General features: G+C 43.0%; 1 protein-coding gene across 2 annotated transcripts in view; it reads left to right on the forward strand.

The window, feature by feature from the left end:
- PIK3CB (phosphatidylinositol-4,5-bisphosphate 3-kinase catalytic subunit beta) overlaps positions 1-12,670 on the forward strand; it is a 175,305-nt gene that overhangs the window by 119,055 nt on the left and 43,580 nt on the right. For both annotated transcript variants that reach the window (XM_056564542.1, XM_056564543.1), the window contains exons 5-7: positions 4,495-4,718; positions 6,062-6,244; positions 10,545-10,712. In XM_056564542.1, the coding sequence (XP_056420517.1) occupies positions 4,495-4,718; positions 6,062-6,244; positions 10,545-10,712 (575 nt within the window). The remainder of the gene's footprint in view (positions 1-4,494; positions 4,719-6,061; positions 6,245-10,544; positions 10,713-12,670) is intronic.

The following is a 12,670-nucleotide window of genomic DNA, read 5'->3' on the forward strand; positions in this document are numbered from 1 at the left end:
GGATTCAGAAACTTTGCAGTAGATACAGTAGTAACATTGAGAATAAGATTTTAAGAAATCTGCTTGGAATCAGAGCAGAAGCTCAGACACACTCTTAGTTTTAGGGTATGTTCACACATGTCATGTTTTGCTGCATATTTTCTGCACCTTATGAGAAAGAAGATAATTGGCACTCACCAGGTTTCAATGCAAAGATACATACATGGCAAAGGGAGAGCACCGACGCCGCCCATGCTGGCAGTGAAAGCTATTTTGTGCGCCCAGTACACAAAATAGCTATCACCGCCAGCATGGATGGCGTCTGTGCTTTCCCTTTGCCATGTATGTATCTTTGCACTTTCATTGAATAAACCTTACCTTCACATCTGGAACCTGGTGAGTGCCAATTATCTTCTTTCTCTTATGACAAAGACTGTTTTCTTGTGGATTTGAGCACTCAGTATTTGAAGGTTGTGGACTGGTGTCTAGCTATCTGCGGAGGCTTTGTTGTATGGAAATCTGTAGTGATGTGCAGTGCCGAGCATGGTCTCTTTAAATGGTGTTTTCTGCAGCTGATTTTCCTACCCAATTAAAGTTATTGGGTAGCAAAATCAGCAGCATAGAACACAAAGCAGATACTAGTAGTTCTATGAGAAGCAAATAAACCGGCACATACAGCACTAGTAGTCTCAGTGATCACCAGGATCGAATGCCAAACTTCAAGCACCTCCCCTGATTGCGGCGGTGCACGTTGCCGATCAGGGAGTGAAACTGCAAAAAATAAGAAGAAAACAGTAGCCAGCACTAACTATTCGGGGGTAATTTATTGTAGGAATCGGTGCATGTCATGGTGTGTCTGACGTACTTAAATTAGGTGCGTGCGTCCACGCCAATGTATCAGCTTGTGGAAGCGCAAGAGGTGCGCGAAACAGTGCAGTCTTGAGACCCCTGCTCCCCATACCTTGCCCGCCGAAGTTGTGTACATGCACCGATTCCTACAATAAATGACCCCTGAATAGTGAGTGCTGGCTACTGTTTTCTTCTTATTTTTTACAAAGCAGATACTGTATGTGTAAACATTTCCTAAAAAAAAAAAAAAAAAAAAAAAAGATATAAAAAAAATCCCAGAAAAAAATGCACACAATAGTGTAAAAAAAAAAAAAAAAAGGTGGAGGAGGCCTTAGGAGACTTAAGTTTCAACTCCCAGTCCACATTGCGCTGGTTTGTTTCTAATAAATGCCTATTTCCTCTGTCCAGCCCCCCACCCTCCTCTACCTTCAGGGTGCTGTCAGAAGTTTGAAATCACTTAAAACAAGCTTCATGGAAATGAGTGCGTGATCTCTCTTTGTGCCTGAGAGGGAAATGGTGCTGGTTATCCACAGCTCTGGGTTTGGTTTATTGCGAAGCCGTGCCACAGAGCTGTCAGGACTTGGGGGAGAAAGATCATATAAAGGAATGCATAGATCAGGCCCCAGATGCTCGGAACACTGCAAATACAGGGTCTGGAACTACTAGGAACATGCACCTGTGTATAAGCTTTTGCTATAAATTTTAACCCCATCAGGTAATAAAGTCCAAAATGCTATATCTGTGCTCCTTCATCAGTTGTGATGTGATATTACCATTCAAAGGTCTGGAAAAGCTGGGTAACCCCTGCAGGGGGAGCAGTAATGATTGCCATATTTGTTTGTCTTTTAGCATAAAAACCAGATAAAAATAATTTAGTTTTTGGAACCAATGCAAATTTTCTCAGATTTAATAGAAATATTATTAATGTGTGCAGTGTGTCCATTAGTTCTCCAACTGAAATATTTTATCCCCCGCTGTGCCCGGCCTGTAAAACTATACATAATAAACTTTCACTTACCTGCCTACGATCCCCCGTTGTTCCGATATTGCCGCCCGTGCTCCGGTCCCTGTCAGCTTCCTCTTCGGGTCGGTGACTTCACTCTGCGCTCAGCCTATCAGCGGCCGCGACGGGACACTGCTGCGGCCGCTGATAGGCTGAGTGCAGAGTGAAGTCACTGACCCGCAGGAAGTGAAAGAGAACGGGACCGGAGAATGGGACGGCGATATCGGAACAACGGGGGATCGTAGGCAGGTAAGTGAAAGTTTATTATGTATAGTTTTACAGCCCGGGCACAGCGGGGTTAAAAGTTTTAGCTTAGAGAACTCCTTTAAACTATGTATAAACTCAACAAAACCCACTGTAATTCAGCGGAGTCCATCGGCTCGGTGATTGTGCGACTGATTTTGCGCTGTTACAGTTTTGGTAATTACAGATGTGAACAGAGCCTTAGATGATTGTAGAGGTCAACTTAAAGTGTTATTTGTCTTTTATTTTTTATGCGTTATGCCAATCTAATGGAAAAGCTGCATTCACCTGCACAATCCCTTATTTCTGCCGTTCCAGTGCTCACTAGTTACCTGTGGATATCCTCTTTCTATCTCATCACTAGGAAAGCCAATCTGTGGTGGGTCACTACTGCAGCGGGCATTTTCTGTGTGACAAGATGGAACCAGGACACGGTGATCATTGGGGACCCAGTAAGCACTGGTATGGCAGGGGATCAGGCAGGTGAGTATTGCTTTTTTATATTCTGAAGTGTACCTTTTAGGCATCCTCTCCTGCCTGATATGACACTATGCCTGTAGATCACAGTTACATGCTGGATAGTACGCCCAGTATATATATATATATATATATATATATATATATATATATATATCAATCACGATATATTGGGTTGGGGATAATCCTTGGAGGGACAATTTAAAGGGGTACTCTACTGGCCAGTGTTCGTAAATAAATATTCCGAAAGCTGTTTTCGCGCTGTAGGGGGTCGACCATGCTCCTCTGACATCACGGCCATACCCACTCAATGCAGGTCTATGGGAGGGGGCTTGACAGCCGTCACGCCCCCTCCCATAGACTTGCATTGAGGGGGCGTGGCCATGATGTCAGGAGGGGGCGTGGCCGATCCCCACAGCGCAAAAACAGCATTAAAAACATTTACTTCCGAACACTGGCCAGTGGAGTACCCCTTTTTAATCCTGCCATTTGCCTGTAGGGTTATAATATATCTATTATCATGAAACAACAAATATATTTATAATTCTAAGATCATCAATTTAATATGAGTACTTTTCCTTTAAATTTTATATCTCTAAGACTAGTGTGTTTTTAAGTGCGGTTTAAAATGGTTTAAACATCTCTGCAATGTCACCCCAACTCATATCCTAGGTTACGTATTGTAACCATATGGATGGAATCTTAGTCCAAGAAACCTCTTTGAAGTTTGGGACCCACAGCAAAATGCCCTTTCTATCTAACCCCTTAAACCATCACAGACTAGCTATTACTCATAAGAGCTGTCAATAATATTGAGATCTGATTACACAATGGTCTTTATTAGCAGTTTGTATAAGAATAGCTAATACAGTTTGCTCTGAAGCCAGCTCCTATTGCTCGATGTCAGTTAATGGTTCATAGCACCGATATAGTACATATGTTTATCTAGTAACTAGGTTATTTATTATTAATGCCTGAATGCATTATATTACGTCAATATGCTATATTTTTCGCCGTACAAGACGCACTTTTTCTTCCCCAAAACTGGGGGGGAAAAGTTGGTGCGTCTTATACGGCGAATACACACACCTATCAGGTCGGTCCCTGCGGCCATCAATGGCTGGGACCCGCGGCTAATACAGGACATCACCTATAAAAGCTGACCGCCGCGTCTGAAGCGAAAGTGACAGTAGCCCGGCTGATCAGTCGGGCTGTTCGGGACCGCCGCTGTGAAATCGCGGCATCCCAAACAGCTTACAGGACACCGGGAGGGAAGTTACCTGCCTCCTCGGTGTCTGCTCCGTGCCGGGATCCCCTGCATGGCCGGCGCTCTCCTTCGACGTCATCACGCCGTCGCGCACGCTGTCCCGTCATCCAATAGGAGCGGCGTGCGTAGCGACGGGATGACGGCGACGGAGAGCATGGATCCCGGGGAAGAAGACGTCCGGAGCGTCGGGGACACCACGGGGACGCAGCGACAGCGATGGAGCGACATCCAGGGCAGCGGTGACGGGTCCGGAGCGGCGGGGACACGTGAGTATTACCTCCTATCCAGTGGTCTTCAACCTGCGGACCTCCAGATGTTGCAAAACTACAACTCCCAGCATGCCCGGACAGCCGTTGGCTGTCCGGGCATGCTGGGAGTTGTAGTTTTGCAACATCTGGAGGTCTGCAGGTTGAAGATCACTGTTGTGTGCACAATCTTTTTTTTCTAGATTTTGCACCTTTAAAATTGGGTGCGTCTTATATGCCGGTGCATCCTATAGGGCAAAAAATACGGTATATACTTTTTGGTCAGAACTCTCACTTTGTCAGTATAACTTCTGTCATTAATGTACATTGTTAAAGTTATTCTTATTCTTAGTATGCCAATTAGCTCTCCTCCAGGAGGAAACAAAAATATATATTTTTCCTTTTTTTTTTTTTTTTTTTTTTTAATACAGGTCTCCATGAATTTGATGCCCTTCAGGACAATGAAGTCAAGGAGTTTCGGAGTAAGATGAGAAAGATCAGTGAAGACAAGATCCATTCCATGCTTAGTTTGACCTGGGTGGAATGGCTTAAATGCACTTTTCCTCCTGAACTCGAGCCTTCCATTCAGGATAACATTCAGGACAAGTTGTCTGGGAGAAACCTGGTGGTGGCCATCCACTTTGAAAACTGTCAGGTACAATGAGGCTTTTTTTCTGGCAAACCAAATAATTGTATGAATGCCATAATCAAGAACTGCAGAACAGCAACGTATGCACAGTCATAGAAAGGGAAGCTTATGTGCCCTCGCTCCGGACTCCAGAAGGGGTTCATTGATATTATATGGCTCGTAAGATAATTGTACTGCATTGACTGGATAGAGCCCCACCCATAAACTTGGCCTAAACTGAATCACCAAAGGATCATGGCCGACATTTATCAATGAGTTTACACCTTGGCGCACTGTGTGTTATTTTGTGCCTTTTGGTGGTAGAATATTTTAGTCATTCCAGATGTTTTGGAGTAGCAGTACATGCTTTTCAATTCAGCGTATGCCATGGACTGAAATTTATGAACTGCGCCTTTTTATAAAAAGGCGCAAAGCCACTGAAAAGTGTCTAAAACGACACCATCCCAGACCTGGCGTAGCTTTTTGGTGTATGTGAAGAGAGAAATTTCAGAAAATGTGACCTGCACAAAATGTATTAAATGCTCTGTGAACATTTAATACATTTGGTTCATTAACAGCACACAAAAAAGGGTGTAAAAAAAATGCTTCACTTACACTGTAATGATAAATGTGTGCCCATATGCCCTATTTTAACTGGACTTAAAAGTGCATCAAACCACACTTTTAAAGGAGTAGTCCAGTGGGGACCAAGTGGTGAACAACTTATCCCCTATCCTAAGGATAGGGGATAAGTTTGAGATCGCGGGGGGTCCGACCGCTGGGGCCCCTTGCGATCTCCTGTACGGAGCCCCGACAGCCCGCAGGAAGGGGGCGTGTCGACCTCCGCACGAAGCGGCGGCCAACACGCCCCCTCAATACAACTCTATGGCAGAGCCGAAGCGCTGCCTTCGGCAATCTCTGGCTCTGCCATAGAGATGTATTGAGGGGGCGTGTCGGCCGCCGCTTCGTGCGGGGGTCGACTCCCGCTATCTGGCCGGAGAACCTGGCCCCCGTACAGAGAGATCGCAGGGGGCCCCAGTGGTCGGACCCCCTGCGATCTCAAACTTATCCCCTATCCTTAGGATAGGGGATACGTTTTTCACCACTGGACTACCCCTTTAAGTCCGGTTACAATAGCGTATATGGCCTGAGTGGAGTGACTAGGTAACCTTGTTCAGGCCACTGAAATGAATGGCATCCACTGCTCTTCGCCACGGTATACAGCATGTTCTCGACAGGATGCTGGCAGATACCTGTGAAGGTATGAACCTAGCCTAAAACTTTGGTTCATTGAGATTGAATGATTATATTGACCTTAGTCAATTTAGCATTTTCATGTTGACTATAGTGTCTTATTTTTATCTATGCAGGATGTCTTCAGCTTCCAGGTATCACCAAACCTAACCCCTGTTAAATTGATTGAACTAGCTATTCGCAAGCGGTTAACCATCCATGGCCGTGAAGATGATGATGTGGATCCAGAAGATTATGTGCTCCAGGTCATAGGAAGGTTGGAATATGTATTTGGGGACCATCCTTTAATACAGTTCCAGGTGAGTGTTTACATAGTGATAGTACAGAGTTATACTAAAGGGGTTATCCAGGAAAAAACTTTTTTTGTTATGTCAACTGGCTACAGAAAGTTAAACAGATTTGTAACTTACTTCTATTAAAAAATCTTAATTCTTTCCAGTAGTTATCAGCTGCTGAATGCAGTTGTTCTTTTCTGTCTGACAACAGTGCTCTCTGCTGACACCTCTGCTTGTCTCAGGAACTGTCCGAAACATTAGAGGTTTTCTATTGGGATTTGCTCCTACTCTGGACAGTTCCAGTGAGATCCAGGCTTGAGCAATCGGCCGCTGATAACACTGATCAATGCAATGCCATGACTTTGCATTGAACAGTGCTGGCAATCAATGTACTGCATGTTATAGTCCCCTATGGGAGCTATAACATTGAAAAAAAATATATAAATTTGTGTAAAAAAAAAAAAATAAAGTTAATAAATGTGATTTAACCCCTTCCCTAATAAAAGTTCAAATCACCCCCCTTTTCCCATAAAAAAATAAAAAAATGTAAATATAAACATATGTGGTATTGCCGCCTGTGTAAATGTCCGAACTATAAAAATATATTGTTAATTAAACCGCACAGTCAATGGCGTACGCGCAAAAAAATTCCAAAGTCCAAAATAGCTTATTTTTGGTCACTTTTTATACCATAAAATGATTAAAAAGCGATCAAAAAGTTCCGATCAAAACAAAAATGGTACCGATAAAAACTTTAGATCACGGTGCAAAAAAATTAGCCCTCATACCGCCCCATACGCAGAAAAATAAAAAAGTTATAGGGGTCAGAAGATGACAATTTTAAACGTATAAATTTTCCTGCATGTAGTTATGATTTTTTTCAGAATTAATACAAAATCAAACTTTTATAACTAGGGTATCATTTTAATCGTATGGACCTACAGAATAAAGATAAGGTGTCATTTTTACCGAAAAATTTACTGCGTGGGAACGGAAACCCCCAAAATTATAAAATGGCGTAATTTTTTCAATTTCGTTGCACAATGATTTTTTTTTTTGTTTTGCCGTAGATATTTGAGTAAAATGACTGATGTCATTACAAAGTAGAATTGGTGGTGCAAAAAATAAGCCATACTATGGGTCTGTAGATGCAAAATTGAAAGGGTAATGATTTTTAAAATGTGAGAAATCTGAAAGTGCAAAAACGGAGTCCCCAAGGGGTTAACTTTCCAGAGCCATTTGATATATAATTTTTTTCCTGAAATACCCCTTTAAATAGTAGATAATGTGGCTTGGGCAAGTATTTTGTACCTCAGAGAGAAAAGATTTTAGAAGGGAAATAGGTTTTACTCTACTTAGGGCATAATCCTCATGAAGCCACACTGTGCACAATCCCTTGTATGCAGTGACCCTATATGAAGCATTACACAGTGCTCCTGAACCTCATCTTCATCAGCTCAAAAGGCCATAAGAGAACATAGTAAAAGGAGTAATTTAACTTCATAGAACCCTGTTCAGGTATTTAACTATTTGGTCATGTCTGAGTAGTAATGAGAGTGGGAAGAGTTGGTATAGATGGATGTGTTGTGGAATGACCCACCTTAAAGGAAAAATGTCAGCCTGTTCACCGACACGAAACCCAATACACTGGATTATATTGTGGGTGAACAGGAGTCCAACAAGGGGTCACTTACTTAAATATGTCCAGTGGGTCCTGAGATATGTCCCCCAGACGATCCTCTGCTTAATTTAGTGAATTGCGCGCAGGGGCGGGGCTCCACCGACTCAATTTACATATTCATTGTCTGTGACTCCACATTCTAGTGAAGTGGAGTGGCGGGGGGTGGGACTTCACCTGCTCAATATATATATATTAATTATTCCACTTCACTAGGATGTGGAGTCACAGACAGTGAATATGTAAATGTAGCAGGTGAAGCCCCGCCTCCTGTGTGCGATTCACTGAATTTAGCAGAGGATCTTCTGGGGGACATATCTCATATGTAAGTAAGTGACCACTCATTGGACTCCTGTTCACCCGCATTATAACCCAGTGTGTTAGGTTTAGTGTGGGTGAACACTGGTTTGCCTCTTGAGAACGCCGTTGTTGCCACTGGTTTGCCTCTTGAGAACGCCGTGGGGACGGCGAAACATGTAGAGGCGGCAATCTAGGTTTTTAGTTAATGTCAGAGTAGGCGTATTGGGCTACTGCAGAACCCCTTATAGTGGAGCAATGTTGCTCAGATCTCACAGACACTAACCTACCTGACATTCTGTTTTAACATTGATTTCACTGGGTTTATAAAATTAAAAAAATTTTATTTTATCTGGATATACAATAAAAGTTATGTTTTAGGGGGTACTATTTAGAGGTGTATTATACCCCAGGCTACGGCCTTGGGGTTAGGTAATTAGCAGTGTGGGTGAACAGGCTTTAAAGGGTAGCTCCCACCATCCTATATTTTTTTTTCTGTCCCTGCCTATTGCACATCTATCCCTAACCCCCTCCCTGCTTTTAATTTTTCTTTTTACTATATTAAAAATAACTTTTTGTCTGCCTGGTAGTATGCTCACTACCAGGCAGACTTCCTCAGCAGCAAATAACAAGAAAGAGAAAAACGGAGTCACTTATAAAACATATATCATTTTATTAATTCCGTAGAATGTAATTACATAAAAATTGTATATATATATTAGTTAAAACTACTATTTTTCAAGGAGGAATGAGGCTAAAAGGTGGTGTCACCGGCTCTGCAATGAAGGCTGGGTTGTATATAGTGTATATATTACTGGATCCACCACAATGAGATAGAAATGATACAATAATCTTGCACACAAATTTGCAAAAACAAAATGTTTAGCAGCATGTAGAAAACATGTATATAAATCTCACAGTGAGAGCAAAAAATATTGCATGCCAAATAAAGTGCAGTGTGCATGTAAACAAACATAACATTGCAGGGATACAAAACAGTATGGCGATATACCAGAGTACAACCGGGACAGCACCACTCCAACGTACGTTTCGGTACGCAACCTTCGTCTGATGCCTGCTGGGGAGGGGACTTCCGCCCTTAGTTCATCTACACAGGGTGCCTCCAGCTGTTTCACCACTACAACTCCCAGCTTGCCCTGACATCTATTGGCTGTCAGGGCATGCTGGGAGTTCTAGTAGTGAAACAGCTGGAGGCACCCTGTGTAGATAAACTATAAGTTAGTGCCATACGGCGCTACCCCATTCCCAACGTCACCCCCCCATACCCTGTTCCCTCCATTACACCCCCCCTAGCATACCCCGTTCCCTCCGTTCTGATACTGCAGAGTCCAGCAGCAGGTTTGCAGGGGCAGCGGCGGCGACGACATGTGCGGGAGGAGTGGCCTCCCAGCCAGTGGCCGGGGAGCCAATGCGCTCGCTCACGCCTGTCTGATTGACAGGCAGGGAGCGAGCGCAGTGTAAATGAATTAGGACCGGTTGCCCGGCCGCAATCAGTCCGAATTCAGGCATGACGTCATGCCGTGCTGCAGTCGGCCTCTAGGAGGGAGACCCCTAGTGGCCAGTTTTCAAACGTAAAATTCATAAAATAAAATAAAAAAATAAATAATGAAAATATATTACAGATATGTTGTAGTACATAAGCATTACAAAATATCAAAAAATAAAGTTGGTGACCCTATAGTAATAATACACCAATCATGTGGTTACATGGTTGTAGGCACAGCTTTTCTTATCTTAGGCTATACTGCTTTTGAATAATAGCCATGGCCTCTGTATTAATTTCATTCAGGCTGGTTTCACATGCTGCAGTAGTGTACTGTCTGGGAAAACCACATGCTTTTGCATCATGGTTATTGGCCACATGGTATATGGTTAAACATGTTAAAAACATGTTTTAAATGTAAAAATTGTGTGGCAAAATACTGCACCACAAAACCACATCACTTTCCAGTAAAACGCTTATACAATTTTGCTGTACAGTAAACGCCTTTGTAGCAAATTAGGTTGTGTAATGGTCATTAAAATGTCCATCATTTGAAACTATTTTTGACTTGTCACAGAAATATATCAAATGTTGTGAACAGATGGTGCCCATTTGTTACAATGAGCCGGGAGAAGTGTGCGGCTGTGCACTTCACTCCCCAGCCCGCTGCCTTTTCCCTCTCGCTGCAAGAGACAGACTCTATTGTAAGCCTATGGAGCCTGTCTCCTGCAGCTAGTCAGGGAGAGAAGCACTCCGCCGAGCACTTCTCCCGTCTTCTCACTATCAGTGGGGATCATCCTTGGTTCACTAGAAGCTGCAACAATATGTGTCCATTTGCTTTCCAGTATATCACAAACTGTGTAGTGAACAGGACACTCCCACGACTTATGCTTGTCGAGTGCTGCAATATTAAGAAAATGTTTGACCAAGAAATGAGTGCCATTGAACTAGCAGTGAAGAGGAAAACATCAGTGCCACCTTTGCCATTGCCTCCCAAAACACGTGGTGCCTCTGTAAGTATCTGAAGACTTCAATGTGCTTATCCTTATAGAATGATGAGCAGGGTTTCCTGAAGCACTTGTTACGTTTTCTATATTTGTGTATATTTCCACATCGGTAGAGTATTTGGCCCCTGAAAGACGTTCAAGCAAAAGATGCACTTAGTTTTAGTAAATGGTTTTCATTTGAGTATCACATTTTATATAGAAGCTGGCCTGTAGATCAGTCAATAGCCGCAAATCCAGCTTCAAAAACCCTTGGCAATCATGTGGTACATGGACAGCATGTTCGCCAGAGCAGATCGGCCATCAGTATCAGAGTCGTGAAGGTCTGATTCCCCACAGCCCACTGATCAGCTCATTGAGGGGACGCTGGCATTCTTACAAGTACTGTAGCCTCTTCATTACTGTTTGTTTTGTAGTGGCTGTTCCTGGTAGTGCATGAGAGCTTTGATCAGCGTTAGGCTGCATTCACATCATGTTTGCAGCCTACGGCTGCCGGATCCGGCTGTAGGATGGAAAAACCGGGCACTCCCGTACCGCAGCCGGACCGGCGCCGAAACCCATTCACTTTTAGGAGCCGACCAAAGTCAAACAGTGACTCCGGTTGGCTCATTTTTGCCTCGTATCCGGGTTTTTGTGACCGGACCTAAAACTCTAGTATGCTACGGTTTTAGGTCCAGTCACAAAACTGGATACGAGGAAAAAATTAGCTGTACGGAGTCACTGTTTGACTTTGGTTAGCTCATTAAAGTGAATGGGTTTCGGCATCGGTCCAGCAGGGGTATGGGAGCGCCTGGTTTTTCAATCCCCCAGCCGGATCCGGTAGCTGTAGGCTGCAAACATGATGTGAATGCAACCTTAAGCTGCAAAACCTGGCACAGCTGCTAGAAAATGTACTCAGCCTTAGTCCTTGACCGAGTGCTGTGGCAGAGTCAGTCAGTTGATCAATACTTGAGACAGACTCCCAGCAATCTGGTATTGGAAGCCTATTCTAAACATAGGTCATCACTATTATAGGGGTTATACAGGATTAGGAAAACATAGTTGCTTTCTTCCAAAAACACCATAACAGTGCTCAGGCTGTGTGCGGTATTAGTACTATGCTCTATTCACTGTAGCGTGACTGAGTTGCAGTCCCACACACCAAGGACGAGAGTGGTGATTTTTCTGGAAAATAGCAGCTATGTTTTTCTAATACTGGATAACATCTTTAATGTCCCCAGAAGCCCTTTAAATGCAGCAGAACTCGAGTGTGTGTTATAGTGAGAAACATGTTTCTTCTTTCTGCTTAATTTATAAAGGGAAGTGTTTGTTACATGTAGGTTGGGTTTATTAATAGGGAATTACCACATTTACTGCTTGAATAATGAATAATAGAACACATGACATTAATAGAACACATCATAGACGATTTCACCAAACCTAAAATATCTTAAAACTTATCATTATGTGAAAATCGTTGTAACAGTTCAGATCCTCGGACCATATTCTGGAGGGTTGGTTCAATGGGAGCTTCAGTGCTGAAATGTGCTAAAAAGAGGTGACCCTGATACTTTTGACTTTAATGGGAGCAGGGGAGACTCACTAAAAAGTAGTTGAAATGTGCTAAAGCTCCCAGTGAGCCAACCCTTAAGAATATGGATCTGAGGATTTTCACGTTGTCATCAATGTTGAGATATTTTAGGTTTGGTAAAATCTCCTTTGCGTTGTTATTTCATGTTTATCCCACCTTATTAATAAACCCAACCTACGTGTAACAAACACATCCCCGTATAAAAATGCAGGTGTGAACTTTCCTATAAGGTACCTCCAGCTACTGCGTAGGAGCTATTCAGGAGAGGCTTCAGATAGTGTTAAGGGGTAATTTCACCTTGAACATTTATGGCGTTTCTTGTAGATATGCCATAACATTTCCAATAGATATAGGTCCTACTTCTTAGACTTACATCTTTGTGGGGAACAGGGTTCTG

This window comes from Hyla sarda, chromosome 3, assembly GCF_029499605.1.
Source record: "Hyla sarda isolate aHylSar1 chromosome 3, aHylSar1.hap1, whole genome shotgun sequence".
Lineage (NCBI taxonomy): Eukaryota > Metazoa > Chordata > Amphibia > Anura > Hylidae > Hyla > Hyla sarda.